Genomic DNA, 16,130 nt, shown 5'->3' on the forward strand with positions numbered 1-16,130 from the left:
ACCAGAAGCAGATGCCACTATCACTTGTAGGTGACTGCAAAGCAAAGGCACACCAGAGCCTGCCACCTCTGTAGCTCCTGCTGTGGCAGTAGCAGTGCTTATGGAAATAAATACCAGTGGGATGGGTAAGGGTCTTGGGACGCAGCTTTTTTAGTTACTCATTTATTCATCTCAGTATTTGCTTTGCTTGACTTGTTGCTACCTCCCCTGTTTTCTATCTGCAGAGTTTTCAACAGGTTTTATATTAAAGAACTGTAAGTCAGAAGTTCTGATAGATTTCTATTAGTGCAGAGCAGAGACATGTCTGCAGCTGCAGCAGGACACCTGCTCTACCAGACAGGTAATTGCACCCACCCAGTCCCTCTTGCCCTCTCAGCACAAGCTTGTTCCCCCCTGATCCTGAAGCAAATATTAGTTTTGCAACTGCCCAGACCAAAGTCATGTCATTCCTGATCTGTCTGTACCCTTCTCAGGGCAACCTTGCCATGGCCCTGCCTCACCGAACAACATGCTTCCCTGCCTTGGAGGCCCTCACAGCAACACTGAACATTAACTGAGGCTCAGGTCAGCTGAAAGCTGGTGCAAGGTCACTGGGATGCAATCCTGGGGGAATTTCACCCTGCCTGCTAGAGTCCAGCAGTGCCTTGCTCAGCTGGGAGTTCTCTCCCTGCAGCTGATTATCACTGGGCGGAGGTATCTCATACCCTGCTCACAGTAGCCTTATGGAAAACCAGTGTTTCCCAGCAGTGACAGGGACCAGCAACACTAACAGGAAAGGGGAGCCACAGAAGGATTGTTTCTGTTTTGATCTGCAACCACAGGTCTGTTACAGCCACTCAGTCGGAGGGACTAGGAAATTTGTGAAGGTGCTGGATATTTCCTGGAAGACCCAGTGCTGCCCCTGATGCTCCCTGAGGCACAGGACCCTTGGTCAGGGTCCTCCAAGTCCCCAAGCCTGATCCCAGCTCATTCCAAAGAATGCCCCAACAGGACACGCATATAATGATATTACTTTATGAAGGAAATTAGTCTTTCTCCTGTGCATTCTTTTTTGTGCTCTGGAGTTGCCACATGCCCACCCTTGTGAGTAGCCAATAAAATAGGAGAAAATAAAATCAGTTTTTAAAAAACTCTGTGCAAGTCGTCACACGACTGACCCAGGTTTGTAGTTACCTTGATTCTACAATGGAGATAAATCTCTGTTATATTGTGCTGCCCCTTTGTAAGAAAAACCAAGTCAGACTTCATGGAGGCTTACAAAGTTTTGTCGGGATGGATCCCACCACCTTCAAGTTAAGATCTCTTGAAGTCCACGTTGAAGTCCACACAGGTGATACAAAAATTCCCCAGCCCTAAAATATGTTTCTCTTGGTGTACAGCTATGCAGCAATAGGGACAATTCCATCAGAAAACCCTAAACATTGTAAATAAAGGATATGCAGAGAAATTGAAATAAGACAGGCAAGACTTTTGAGGGGGTATTTATTCTAAGTGGCATTTCTGTGCTACTGCCCTAAAGAAGACTACCTAGCAAGAGTTACACCTTCTTCAGCCACGTGTTACTTCTGATCCTTGGACATGGAGATAGATTTTTTTGGCCTTTGGAGCACTTTGCCTGCAAGGGTAACAAGACATGAACATCAGCCAGGAATGAAGGTGTTAAGTGAGCACCTAACTTCAAGTTCTTTACCTGCTCTGCCTTGGGCCCAGGAAAATGATCATATATTCCTTTAAGTTTGTTCTGGCTCCTCAGCAGATACTGGTGCTCCACGCACCACTTGTGAAGCTGCTATCAAGACTATCCTTTTTCTGTTCAATTGTTAAGGGGTTTTTTTTAACACAAATGCCATTTATAATGGTGTTGCAGCACGTTGGAGAGGCAAGTGCAGCTATTCACAGGCCAGTAAAGGCCTAGGCTACTTGTTTTCAAGATGCCTAGGTAAATGTGTGGTAAAAGGAGTCCAGAATCTGTCCAGTTAGAGTCTGGAAATTACTCAGCAACTTCTTGGAATCAAAGAAGGCAGCCAAGTAATCCCTGGGCTTCCCTCTGGACAAGGATTTTGCCCAATTCCAAGTGAAAGCTGCTAAAAGTTCATCATCATGACTTACCTGTGAAAGTTTTCAACATCCTCCACAGTCTCAGGCAAAACTCTTCCTTTGGTTTCAGGCAGAAGCAGCACCAATCCACCCGCAGTCAAACCAAGAACAGCTTCAAAACAGAGGCACAAAGCTTGTAAGCATTTATCAAGCACTTTCTACTGCCAGACAGAAAGGACTTGTCAATGGCACTTTATTTTGTTCCTCATGCAAGATGTGCACCTCAAGCCTCTATATGCAGAACTGCTGTGCTGGTACAAAAATGGAAGCTGTGGCTGCCCTGTGGAGACAGTGCCAAGCCAAGTCCTCTTGTGTGTTATGCACTGAGCTAGGACACCTCTAACAGGGCAGACAATCCTTCCTTTGTAGAGGAAAGAAGTCTTTTTAGTGATAGAGCATGCCAGGAAACATATTCCATTTTTATGCTATTCACATAAGATTAGAAAACGTGTACGGAATGTATTATCTCCTAAAAAACGTGATCAACTTCTCCACTGATAATTTCTTTTATCCAGGTCATACATGTTTGGTATAAATATTTTTAATGTACTAAGCACCCTTCTAGATGTCCTGTCTGTTAAAATCTGCATATTGCCATTCAAGGTACTTTTCTATAAATAATGTGCTGACCTAAGATTCATAAAAATGTTGCAGGCCCTGACCTGAAAGTTCAGGTCACTAGTCTGCAAAACTTATCTTGCATTTATTTACCAGCTGCTTTCCAAATAGCTGGAGAAGAGCCAGTTAAAGTGTCAGAAAAGCTGAAGCGTAACAGCCATACTTGTACTCCATTAAATAGGCAATTATGTGAAATTCTAGGGGTTCACTGCTGGACAGACAATATAATACACAGAAGAGCAGTAGATCAGCATGGAAGCCATCAAATATTCATCTCATCAAAATTTTTCTGAGCCCTTTGCCATCTGTCAAGTGTGTATTTGGCTCTAACTTCCTTTAAAATACAAGGAGAAATCATAGGGGCAAGGAAGACATGGAATGCATAAACAAGTTCCAGCTTGTCATAAACTGAAGGCTAAGGCCTTGTAGAGAGCAATGGGCTTCTGCTGAATTTACAGCAGCTGCCTTGGTGGTTTTTCCCTCCCTTTGGAACTTGGGTCCCCCTGCTGCACCCTGGGCAAGGAGGTGCGGTGGCACTTACTGAAGACAATCAGTGGCAGATCGTACCAGACTTCCACCAGTCTGTAGACAATGAAGGGGACGAGGACTCCACCAATATCGCACAAAGAGGAGCAAACCATCACCCCAAGATTCCTGGTTTGGCAGCAAAGGGATCATGTTAGTGTCAGAGTACTGCAGCTGGAAAGGGATGGATCACAACTCTCACCCATGCACAGGAAAGATCCAGGCACTCTGTGGGACTTCAGATCCTTCACCCACCCTAGTTCTCCCAAGGTTTCCTTTTATTTTGTTCATGTGAGTTTCCCCTTGTGTAAATGTACATTTCTTTTCTTTATTAAGCTATGTTTTTAAAGCATTTTAGCTGTGCTTCACCTACTTTATGTTCAACAGTACCTGTGTAGTTCTGACACATTTGAGGATAACTAAATTTAGCATAAAACATAACATACACATCAGCCTCAATTATTTGTTTCCAGGCCAAATGCCAGCTGGGAAGAGGATACACCTACCTGATATAAGTTGGATACAGTTCAGTGCTTACAAAGCAAACCATTTCAAAAGCCATTGTAATTCCCATTCTCCCAATGCAAGCAGCAACCACTTTTAATGAATGCATGTCTGCAGAGAAAATACATTCAACACATTTAAAAGTATCCCAGTGATTTAGCAGGTGTCAATTAATACAGCAGTGTTATTTTGTGGGACTTCTGATCCCATGTCAGTTGATCTTCTCAAGGGACTTTGTTTCACCCGTGTGAGTGAGGGAACAGTCAGCACCACATGAGCAGTGGCACAGGGACCCTCACAAAGAAGCATGGGGGTTCCAGATGACAGGGTGGGAAGCCCCCAGAGGGCTTCACTCAGGGGACTTACCCTCTGGGATGAGGGCTGTGGCAAGGCAGGCAGCCCCAGCCACCACATTCGACACAGCCCAGGGGTAGCGCCGCCCGAGACGGTCAATAGTGACAATGATGATGAAGGCGGCTGGGAATTCAACAAGTGCAGAATAGAGGAAATCCAGATACATGTTCTCAGCATCCATTCCCATGTGCATGATGAGCCCCTGGTAGAGGACAGAGCTTGTGAACCTGGGCAGAGAAGAGCATCCTGGATTTGTTAGTCGGTCGGAGAACAGAGGTCTGCGTCCTGATGGAGTTTGCAAATCCAGAACTCCAAAACCAGCTCTCTAGCGTTATATTCTTACCAGTTGAACATCAAAATGAGTGTGTTTTTTCTTATCTGTGGTGTCCTGAAAAGGTCCATCAGTGAGGGATTCTGCTTTCCACAATCATCTTCTTCAAATTGAATATCCTATGGAAGAGCCAGTATATAGTACATTAAATTTCTTCTGGGAGGAACTGATGGAAGGTACTATCACATGCTGCTTACTTACATGCACAAGCAAACCCTGAGCTCACCTTAAAATGGGAAGGCATCTTTTTCCCGTTTTTTTTTGCCATATCACTGACAATTTTCATAGCTTTTTCATTTTTTCGTTGAGATATCAGCCACCTGGGAGACTCTGGGAGGCACCTACAATGTGAGTAGATGCTATTACATGACAAAACATAAAGCCTACCTGTTCTCCCATGCATGGAGACTTTGGAGGGACTAAATAGAGGCAGATGGATTTTTTTTTTTGTTTGGGTGGGTTTTATGAGCTACTTCCCACTCCTGCAGTATGGGGAAAAGTACTGTATCCCATGGCTGAGACTGGAAGAGGAACAGTTGAGATAGTGGCTTTGGTCAAAGAGGAGTTTACTAAAGATAAGTCAGGGAGGGGCTTTGAGTGAGAGTGGTGCTCATCTTATGCAGCCCATTCACCACAAACCAGCTCCTCTTAGGGAGCCATTTTTCACTTCTGCTATTACAGGTTAAGAAGTAGTAAACAAGATAGAACTGGCTTACCAATTCAAAAATATGGAAGAAGGAAGGCAACAAATTTCTTTCTACTAGTCCTAACCCATCCAGACAATTTCTCAAATCCAAAGCACTCAAACCAAAAAATGTCAATTAAAAAGAGAAGAGAGAAACTAAAATGAAGGAGTACCCAAGTGCTTTTTTTTGGTTGGATGGCAAAAATCTGCGACTTTTTTCCTTAAAAGAACATGCTAACAATGTAAGGCCAACTAAATTATGCCAAGGCATGTATTTTCTTTTATGAAATGCTTAAAGAAAATAATAAATTATATGAATCCACTTTTCCTCCAGTGTTTTTTCAAAGTGGTCTGCTTTTTAAACACAATGTCAGGTGAGGTGCACAGGCTAGGATTCAACAAGATCTCAGTTGCTGAGGGGTCCTATTTCCCTCTCCTTTTTGCCGTGAACCTCCTCTTTGCACCAAGAGATGTGCACAACCAAAAAGGAGCGCCCACTCTCTCTCAGTATCAAGCCTTGGGAAGCAGGAGAAGCTCGGGTTTTTTGGGTCGTGGGCAGAGCTACAACAAAAGGGCCCTTACCAGTAGTAGAGCAGGAAGAAGCAGGTGGGCAGGGTGACAGCGAGCTGCAGCCACCGCCAGTGAGGGACGGCGTAAGCGATGGCATCGAAGACCAGGAGCCCGACAGAAAAGGCCGCCTGGTAGAGGATCCCCACCGTCCTCCGGTACTGCGGGCCCACCACTTCTGTCACTGCAAAGGCACACACGGACAGGTGAGCGCCGTGGCTGCTCCACGCAGGAGAAACCTGCTTCGAGGGGACACTGGAAGACCAGCACTACAGTAACATCTTGGAGAAACATTGGTAATCATGGGCATCCCAGCATAATGCTTCCAGACAAAATCCCCTGGTTTGCTCTTCTGGCACCCAAAGTCCAGTAGGGAAGAAAACACTGCTGCTGGTAGTACACTGGCCTGAGACATCCTGGAACATCTGCTGCGGAGATCTCTGCATAAATCAAGCATTCATACAGGTGGATTTTGTTGTGAAATCTAATGCCAACATACATAATGTCTCCAACCCAACAACAAAGCTGAACATTTGGTTTCCTAAGTGCAGCAGTTTGGCTTGCATCTCACTCCGAGGACAGAAGGAAAACCAATTTCACAGGATGGCACAGAGCTCCCAGGCCGGGGTGGCATCAGGATGCATTTGCACTTTGCAAGTCAGCATCACAGTATCACATCACACATTAACTCTCTATTAACAAGACTTAAAAGTAACTATTCCAGCCAGCAGGCACAAGCACACTCAACATTTTGCATGCAGTTGTGTGATTCCAAGAAAGAAAACTCTTTAGAAAAAGAACAGTAAGGAAATAATTAGCAGCCAAAGGAACTGCTGAGTTTTGGAACCACAGATTAGCTAATGCTGCTCAGCTAAACGATGCACAAAGACATCTCCTCAGGCTCAGTAGAACTGAGCCGGAAGCAGCTGAAGGGCAGACAAGTGCCCCAGCAGAGCAGGACAGCAAGGTTGTTCTGTCCTTGTATCCTTCCCTGGACATTCAGTATTGGCCACCCTTAGGGAAAAGATGAAAGTTTAACAGAGCTTTGGGGCTGCTTCCGGGTAGCATTTTTTCAGGAGAGAGTTTCAAGAGAATTCAGGAGTAACAAGATGTAACAGAGAAAATATCAGGATAGGGCAAATCATTGTCCTGAAAAGGACTTCGTTTTCTAAAATGGCTTAAAGTTCCCCAGAAGAAGGGATGAAGATTTCATATGTGCCAGGAAAAGATTTAAGAGGCCAAGCGAGCATCCAGAAATGCACAGGAAGGAATAATCATGTCCTAGCAGAAGACAGTCTGGACTGTGGAATAGGTACTTTTATTTTATTTTAATCATATGAGACATCTGGATAACTGCATTAGCAAGATGCCCCCACTGAAAGACTTAATGGAAGTTTAGGGCACTGACTTTTACATTTTTACCACTATGACAATGAACTGCATTTCTCAGAGACATTTGGTAGAGCCTTCTGACATCCTAACCCAGTTAATGTTCTATCAGTCAGCTTTTAAAATACTTAATCTGCTGCTTCAGTGATTGCTTGCAGTTGGGTATTTTGGACAGGAGACTGAACATCACTCCAGAAAAATCAGAGAAGTCCCACGAAGCTCTACTCTGCACCAGAAAATTGTCCTGAGATGGGCAACCGACCGTGCCTCAGCAGCAGACACAGCTGGTGCAGGGCTCTGGGAGAGGCACCCACACAGGCTGGGTCTTCCACTGCTTGGCCTCCCCTCAGACTAGTGGATACACACAGGTACACAAACACCTTGTCTTTTTATCAGCAAGTACATGCTGTTCTTCAGATATTTTTAGATGCTGAAGCCTCTGTTTGCCCTTTAATGCTCTTCATGTCATAAAAATGCCGCAAGTTTTCCCCACCCTCTGCCTGCTTCTTTAATGGCCTCCTCTGTCACCATCCTGTCGCTGCCCGGGCTAGAGGGGCTGTGGTCTGCCAAGTCACCTTCCCCAGCCAGAGCCTGACGAGAGGAAGAGGAGCCATGGGGCCCAGATAGATCTGCAAAGGTGAGCTGTGCCATAGGGGAAAGCCTATCTCTACATAAGAGCCCTAATATACCACCATTTGCTCCAGCTTTGAAGGCTACTGCTATTTCTCCCTAATGACAGTGCTTGAAAACATCCTGAGAAGCCAAAGAGGGAGAAAACTCCTTAATAAAACACTATGGGAGGCATTTTTTTTAAATGGCTTTTTTTCAAGTTTTTTGGAGTCGAGTTTGTTTCCTCCATCTTCTGCAGCTAGTCTTGCTCCTGGGAGAAGGTCCTGAACTCACCCAGGATGTAGCCCGCAGTCCAGCAGCCCTTGCTGACCAGCCCTTGCAAGAACCGGATGATGACTATCCACAGGTAGGTGGGCACGAAGACCAGAAGGATTCCACACACAATGTTTGCAAGGATTGTCGTTAAAAGGCAAAATTTACGGCCAAACCTGGATTGGAAAATAATAGGCATGAAGCAAACCACTAGTCATGGAAGCATTTTAAACCAGTAAGAGCTTTGTGTATCTTTGGGGAAAAAATCCAATTTTGCTATGCAAAATAGAGACATGCTTTTTATTCCTCGCCCACTACTCATTATTCTGCTTTTCTATTCCATGAAAAGTTACTGTGCCAGTTGCTCTGCAATTCCACAAAAACTTTCAGAAAAAAAGAATAGTCCCACATTGACATCTATTACATTGGGAATGAAAAATAAGTATGAGTTATATATATATATATAAAGTGGGAGCTCCAAACCAGCATTTCCTGGCTTTGGTTAACACCTAAGGGTTCTGATGTGGCACAGTAGGAAGTTTGGGGTGTGCAGTTCTAAAATAATCCTCGTGGGCTCTGCAGGACTTGCTGAGCAGATCTGTGCTCAGCACCAGGTATAACCTAAAAGGCAGGATACTGGCTCATGCTGCAACTGAATATCCACGGGGATGACCTTCTTTTCAGAAGAGCAGAGATGGTATCAGTTGCACAACCTTTACCTAAGTTTGGCTGCTGAACATGGATAAGGGAGGTCAGAGAGTTTTATTGTCAGCCCACACATACCTGTCTGCAATGTAGCCAATGTTTATGGAGCCAATAAAAAACCCAGCGTTCACAGATGACTGAAAGAGATCCAATTTCCAAGAGTCCTCACACACCAGGTCAAACTAAAGGAGCACACAGAGACAAAAAAGTGAAATGGCTCACATCCACAAGTTTCCTTCACTTCAGTTAAAGATTTAAACTTGTTTCTGGGTCAATGCCTGTTTTGTCAGCACACAGAAATCCTACTAACTTAACTAATTGTCCAACATTAAAAACTGGAACAAGCCCTTAAGCAGTTTACTGGCATTTCCTATTCATGTCTCATCTCTCTTTTCTGGAAAGAACATGAGTTACTGTCTGTCAAAACTGGCACCCTAACCTGTGTTGGCCCTCATTGATCAAATAAGCATCATCACCCTGAGTTTTTCAAACAGACTTTTTTTGTGGCTGATGGTGAACCTTTCTAAGCAGTTCTTGTTGCCTCATACCTTGGCATGACACAGAAGTACCCGCACACCACTCAGGACTAGGTGTGATGCCTTTACTAAAAGTATCCTAGATGCCTTCACTAAAAGTATCCTAGATGCCTTCAGAAGCCTGCCTTTTCCAGCTTCCCATGGAGCACTGGTCTCCTGGAGGAGGGTGGAAGTATCTACATCTGCCCTGAGGCACGGATTTTTTTTTTTTGTTTCTGTGTTCGTTATACATACAGGGGAAAGAATCCTGACTACCACCACCTCTGCAGCATTGGTGGAAACATTTGGTGGAACTTTCTATGATGAAATCAAGATTGTCATCACAGTTACTGGTTTATTCTTAAAGCACCTAAACTGCTAAAGTACACTAAGTAGCTTAAGTACAATTTTCAGTTTATTCACTCCTCCTGAGAACATAAAAGTCATTGGCTTTTCTACAGTTTATTCCTGACTAATGCTGTTTAATTGTGGGAAACATTTACCTTTCCCCCACACTGACTGACATTCATTTTTATTTGAAACCAACTTCGAAAGACTTTTTTCCTTAAAAAAAAAAAGGAAAAAAAAGAGAAAAAAGAAGAGGATGGGGGAAAGAAATAAAGATCTTTGCATTGGCCAGTTTTGTTTGCAGCCCTGCAAGCTGCACTGTTTACACACCTTCACAAATTGGACCACTCATGTGACAGGAATTTCATTCAGAACTGGACTTTATCTACCTGGGGATTTATTTGCTGAAACATGCTTTGCTCCCCAGCTGGAGATATAAGCCTCCCGAGCAGCCAAAGCAACACTTCACAGCAAGGACAGAGGGAAGATGACTTGTAAAGCCCCCAGCGCAAGTTCACAGTGAGAGACAATCCTTTCTCCAGGTAAGTAGGCGATATTCTAACACAGCCAAGGCTCTACCAACCCTCTCCCACACCTCTCACCTTGTCTGTAACAGAGGGGACAGGACAAAGGGGGCTGTTTTTACCTCGGTGACGAGAGAGCTCCCCGGGGAGTTGTAGACCCAGCCATCCCGGCAGGGACCGAGGGGGACGGTGCTCCCACTGCCCACCAGGCTGCCGAGGGGGTCAGTGCAGCTGATGCCTGTTGCGTTCCAGTCCACCTCGTACCTCCTGCAGCGGCTGTCAAAGCTGGCCCCGTGGCCATCCCACTCGGGAACCGTGTGATTCAGCTGCTCCTCCAGGCTCCAGCCACACCGCTGGCTCAGCTCAGCCACCCCGGGGCTGAAGCAGCGATGCTCAGGAATGAACCCAAAGAAGAAGACCCCCACGTACACTGGGGTGAAGGAAGCAGATAACAAACACAGGACCAAAAAAGTTTGCTTCTGGAACCTGTCAAACTCTCCAACGTGCTCTAAAATGTCATCTAGGGTTGGCATTTTGGCTTCAAAACCACACAAAAAACCTCAACTAGGTCCTCTCTACAGAACTGATATATTTAGTTGGCAGCAAAGCTACTTAAGTAACAAAGATATTTGACCAAAAGTCAAGATTAACTCTATAAATTATTAAACTACATGTTGCAAGCTTTATTTTTTCTGTTTCATCTGAAATCAGACCTTAATTCACCCAGGGAGAATTTGCATTTAACCCCTAATCAGAGCGCTTATATGTTCCTGTTCTCTGGAAAAGCCCCTATGGGCCACAGGCCTTCAGTTTTGTTGGGGGTTTTGGGATTATTTGTTTAATTAGGCAAGTCAGCTCCTCAAATAATAGGTATGTTTAAAGAGCAAACATAGATGGAAAATTCTACCAACATACAAGCAACACATGGGTTTAGTGCAGAATGGCTGGGCACCACATGTGAGCAAAGCTTCTTAACCAGAATCTGTAAAAAATAGGTGGGTACACTCTGAAAAAGAAGTGTCTCTACGTTGAGCCACATAGCAGTAAAGGAAGAGCTTTCCTGAAAATTCCTGTATCATGTGTGTCTCATCCCTCACCCTCCACACTCTTCCATTCCCATGGAAAACCTCTCCCCACCTGTATCAGGGAACACAATTTTCACCTGACCATATTTTTGTAGTGATACAAAAGAGAAAAAGCATTCACTACAGAATTATGCACTGGGAAGAGCTGTGGGAAGCCACAATATACAGTATCTATGGCCAAAACACCTATTTTTTTACCATAGAAGACCTAGAAGACTTTAGGTAGACTTTATTGCAGGCACCCCAAATAAATGCAGTTATATCAGGCTCTAGTGGTACATTGTCCTGCCTATGGATAGATACCAACTACTCCCGTATCTTTTGCTGACAACAGCAGCCTTCCATCAGAAAGAAAAGCATAAGTGAAGGTAACATTTAAAAGACATTAAAAAAGTGAAAAACTGCCCAGAAAGCAATTTGAATAGCTTAGGCAACAATGAAAAATATTTAAAGACACAATACACTCAAAAAAACTCCCGAAAAACCAGAACTTGATCTTGCTGCTCATCATCTACAGACCAACAGTGGCCTGAGCAGCTGCGAAAGCTGCTTTGCAGGCCAACGCTTCAAGATCATTCCCCACATCACACAGATGTAATTTCTCCTCTCCTGCTTCATCCTCTTCTCCATCAGGAACATCTACACCAAGTTAACAAGAACTCCTCTCCTGGCCACTCACAGCTGTGTCACCCTCAGCCTAGCACAGCACCACCCCACAACAGACCTTTGCCTCTCTGGCTGCAGGTGTTCCGTGTGGAGCTGGCGAGGGAAACACGGATGCAAAAGCGCACAGCTGTCACCACACTGAGAGCCAGTCCCTGCAAGCCTTCCTCAGCAGGAGAATGTGCGCAGTCAGCTGGGGCCAAGGGAACTGAAGCCAAAGCTTGCCTGGGAAGTGGGTGAAGCTAAGGCATTAGGCTGCATCTTAAAAACACACCCAAAAAACCCTCACATCTTTTCCAAGCAGTATGATTTAAACAGTTGGTAATGGTGTGTAAAAGTTTCCCTTGAACCATGAAAGTTCAAGGAACAGTGGGCCAGTTTTCCCCATCTCCCACCATTCTCTCTGCAGCCAGCCCAAAGGAGGCTGGGTGGGAGTGTGCCAGGCAGGTGGGTTTCTAAGGGACACTTCCCAAGGAGTCATGTTGCTGACTGGCAAACTTTCTCCTCCTGGCCCATCCATTTGTACATACTCATCTGGGCCCTGCTATCCTCATAACCCTTCCCTCCCTACAGGTAAGTAGAGTATTCTTCTGGGAAAAATAGTCTGGTGAAGCTGGTTTGCATCCAGCTCTCTATGAGGTAAGATTCAGCCAGCCTACCTACCTCCCACTGCTGTCAGATACAAATTCTATCATTGATATTGCTCAAATAAGCACCCCCAGACAGGGCAGCTCTGTTCTACCTAAGCCTCATTAGGCATAGCCCAAACAAAGAGACCATGTGACTTCACACAGGAGAAATAATTTCATGCAGTGGGTTCATGGATCAAACAACTCCAAAATGCCAGCCTTGATGACTTGAGGAAGGGAAACAGAATTCTCCAACATGCATTGAGAAAACTGTGTAATGATAACTGACAGTATTAAAAATACACCATCAAGCCTCTGATTTCCCCCAGCTCACCTAATTCTAAATATGAAAAATGCTGATTTAAGTTTGAAAAGATGAAGCTTAAGCCAAACTGATTTACAGCTCCACTGGTAACAATACAAGAAGAAAACCCAAGTCTGATAAAAGAAAGAACATACCACCAGAGCCTACCTATCTATTCTGATCTTTGTCATCAAACGCTGGTTCTCATTTTGAGTGACACAATTGAGGTATAAACCATCCCAGCAGGAAAGGGTCCCGCTAGGCTGGTGAGCAGCATACGGAATAGTGTAAGAAGGATTCCAGACTTGAGATGTGGGATTTGGAATACCCACTTCGTATCTTTTATTGAAATTGCTGAATACTTTATATTACACTATTTTGATTCAAAATGGAGTTTTTATAAAAAGAAACCATTGTTGAAACTGAATAAGCCAGCCAAAAGGAACAACAAAAAGTTTCAAAAAATTCTGACCAATGCATGTTCTTGTACAATGCTTTGAAACCCTATCATTGTCCATAATTTTATTTAGGAAATACCTGGAGAAGAGCAAGACTGCTACAGAAAAATTGACTTGCATTCATTACCAGCAACATTTCAAATCAATGACCATGGCCAGGATCATAGCATATGGACTAGAAATCAGGCTATCAGAAAACATTGGCCCAAATTTATTTTCTTGATATTAATACCAGAGAGAAGCATTATGCAGACTAGGGCTCCTCTAGTCCTTGGGCTTTTCTTGGTGATGACAAACTGGGTAGCACAGATTGTATTACAGGAACTCTGCCTCTACATTCTTGAAAACTCTGGTTGTCTGTGCAGTTGGCCTAGTCCAGCCATAATCAAGGAAAAAAAAATCTTTGGGTGCTTGTCAGCTGCTTAGGCAAATACTGATAAAGTCAGTCATACGACCAGTACCAAAAAAAAAATACCATGCGAAGAACAGCAACCATTTCAGGCTAAAGCTATACAGAATTGTACCTTTCCATCCACACCTTTGAACCAATTATCTGTTTAAATTAGAATGGATATTCAAATTTACAGGATAAATTAGACCAGTTCCAAAATTTACATCAAATCATCCCAACACACAAAAGTTATACTTTTCCTTGTCTCACAATGGGTGAACCCATAGAATAATACCCTGCCGGCAGGAAGAACATGTTACTATCAAGCAAACCTGAGTAGTGAGGATCAATAAATACAAGGAGTTAAAACGATAGTAGTCAGATAACTTGAATCTCAGAAGCCAGGGGCTTCATTGAGCCTTAATCCTTTCCTTTCAAAGGTTTCTCTTTTTTAAGCAAGCATTTAACATCTATGCTGAGACTTCAAAAAAAAAAAAAGTGTCCTGGCTAGAGAGAGTCAACTAACTCAGCCAACTGGATGTCAGAAATCCAGTCATTACTGAACAGATCATTGTAAACAATCACAAAATCTTTCTCTTCTTCCCTTTTCAATGGTTTCTTGTTAAAGGCAAAATTCAGAAAAATCTTTCAGGCTGAAGTCCTCATATTTGGTTGGAAATGTTGTCCCGTTATATATAATCTCTCTATATATATTTGATTAGGCACAAGAGGGGTTATTAAATATTCAACAAGTCCTCATCACTATCATCATGAAATGATACTGTATTTGTAGAGTTCTGTGCCTTCTGCTGGCCTGGCTTGGCTATTGCTTTCCTTTCCTTTCCTCCATTCAGTAAATAAGACTTGTTATCACTGCCAAGACTGTGTGGCTTCTTTTGTGGGTGCTTGCTCTTGTCTAGTCCTCTTCCTGTTTGAATCTTTACATCTGGAATGGTTAACACTTCATCCTCACTGTCCAGGTCATCCACATGGAGAGAGGTAAGGGCTTCAGATGTAACAGACTTGGTAGCAATGTGACCATTCTCCTGCCCTCCTTTGGCCATTCTTGGATTTGGTGCTGCGACTTCCTCCATAAGCCACTCGGTCTCATTCTCATTAGCTTCTTCTTCGCTGTTTATCTGCAAGAAAAGAAAAGACCAGACTGTATCTGCCACTCCAGACTGACACACACTGATCTCCCCAATCGTCAGACCCCACAGCACACACGACCTTGGTTTAATGTAGCTGTGACAGTAACACTGCAAGAGATCACTTTTCACTGCGCTGAAACAGACTTTGTTCTCTTCTTGTACGTTTGCACGTTACTTGGTGATTTATAGACCGCTCTTCAATTCTTTATCTTCCTTTCCCATTTCACAGTATAAATATATACATATCTCAGCTATGTGGCTTTCCTGATGCCACACAGTACGGTATCCATGCAGTAAAGGAACTAGAAATTAAGGGGGTTATTTATTTATTTAAAAAAAGCTTAATTTAAAAAAAACTTTACAAGAAACAGATTTGATTTTGTCACTGTATTACCTTTGTGTATTTGTAGGAAACACCAGATGATCTTCTGCAGCAGTTTGTTATCTTGCTTATTACAATTTCCCTAAGGAAAAGGAAGAATACTACATTAGAAAGACTATATCCACTTACTAGCCCTCACTTTTCTTCACTGGATTTCTACCATCAACATAAAGCATATCAACAAATGAGCTGCAAACTATCACACTGACCCTGAACCACTCTAACAAAATTCACTCTGGGAAGATGTACATCTTCCCCCTTGCTAAAGCTTCAGGCTGACTGTTCTGAAACCCCTCTGGCTTTCATGTCTAAGGGAAAAACACCCCAAAAGTTGTCTGGAAAGCAGAGGAACAGCAGGACTTGCACTTGTTCCTTGACACTGCTGTATGGATATGGCCTGACTTCATGAAAGGAGAGGGATATCAAATGCTAACAATGTTGTCATGCTGTTTTATGCTCCTTAATTAGCAGTTGCCCACAACATAGGCTAGACCAACTCAGTTGTACATCCCAGCCCTCTTTTATATGGGCCTTCAGACAGTAATGGAGAATTTGAAGGAACCAGCAGTTTGACAGTCGATGCTGCCAACTAAAAAACAGAACTCAAATCTCTAAAGTTTACTATTTCCCTTTCACTTTTGGCAGAAAACCAAGTCCTGACAAAGAAACTTCTAAAGCCTCTTAATAATTTCTTACCTCCTCTCTTTTTTGTAGAACAGCAAGATTATGAGACACGCAGTGAGAACAACCAGAAGGACACTCAGCACAGCACCAACAGCCTGGCTTCTCCTTGAAAGACCTTTATGTATTTGGGTCTCCTCATCTGTCTGGTGCTGATTGTTTCCTGGATCATTGGTTAATCTAGCAATGTAAATTGAAAAGATAGGATCTATTGATAAATTCTGTTAAACTGGATTAGAAACAGCAGATTAAAAGACAACATGCCACACCATCCTGTCAGTCCAACCTAAGAGCTGCACAAACAGATTTAGGGGATTTCATCTAAGTAAAAAACAACTTGAA

At 43.5% G+C, this 16,130-nt stretch overlaps 2 protein-coding genes across 4 annotated transcripts in view; both read right to left on the minus strand.

Moving 5' to 3' along the window:
* Positions 1-1,465: 1,465 nt before the first annotated feature.
* LOC116440727 (solute carrier family 22 member 2-like) lies at positions 1,466-10,735 on the minus strand. The gene is made up of 11 exons (XM_032101811.1): positions 10,167-10,735; positions 8,736-8,839; positions 7,974-8,128; positions 5,697-5,865; positions 4,656-4,770; positions 4,442-4,548; positions 4,111-4,325; positions 3,747-3,855; positions 3,257-3,369; positions 2,110-2,209; positions 1,466-1,615 (listed from the first exon to the last, which is right to left on the minus strand). Exons 1-11 carry the CDS (start codon positions 10,575-10,577, stop codon positions 1,549-1,551), a joined length of 1,665 nt encoding a protein of 554 aa, XP_031957702.1. The 5' UTR covers positions 10,578-10,735; the 3' UTR covers positions 1,466-1,548.
* A 2,295-nt stretch (positions 10,736-13,030) lies between these two features.
* Positions 13,031-16,130, minus strand: part of IGF2R (insulin like growth factor 2 receptor) — a 57,712-nt gene continuing 54,612 nt past the window's right edge. For 2 of the 3 annotated variants that reach the window (XM_032101807.1, XM_032101805.1), the window contains 3 exons: positions 15,804-15,968; positions 15,120-15,189; positions 13,031-14,713 (listed from right to left, as the gene is read on the minus strand). In XM_032101807.1, coding sequence (XP_031957698.1) covers positions 14,312-14,713; positions 15,120-15,189; positions 15,804-15,968 — 637 coding nt within the window. In that variant the 3' untranslated portion in view covers positions 13,031-14,311. Of the gene's footprint in view, positions 15,028-15,119; positions 15,190-15,803; positions 15,969-16,130 lie in introns of all 3 variants that reach the window. The other variant, XM_032101808.1, reaches the window with a different exon arrangement.

Source organism: Corvus moneduloides, chromosome 3 (genome assembly GCF_009650955.1).
Source record: "Corvus moneduloides isolate bCorMon1 chromosome 3, bCorMon1.pri, whole genome shotgun sequence".
Taxonomy (NCBI): domain Eukaryota; kingdom Metazoa; phylum Chordata; class Aves; order Passeriformes; family Corvidae; genus Corvus; species Corvus moneduloides.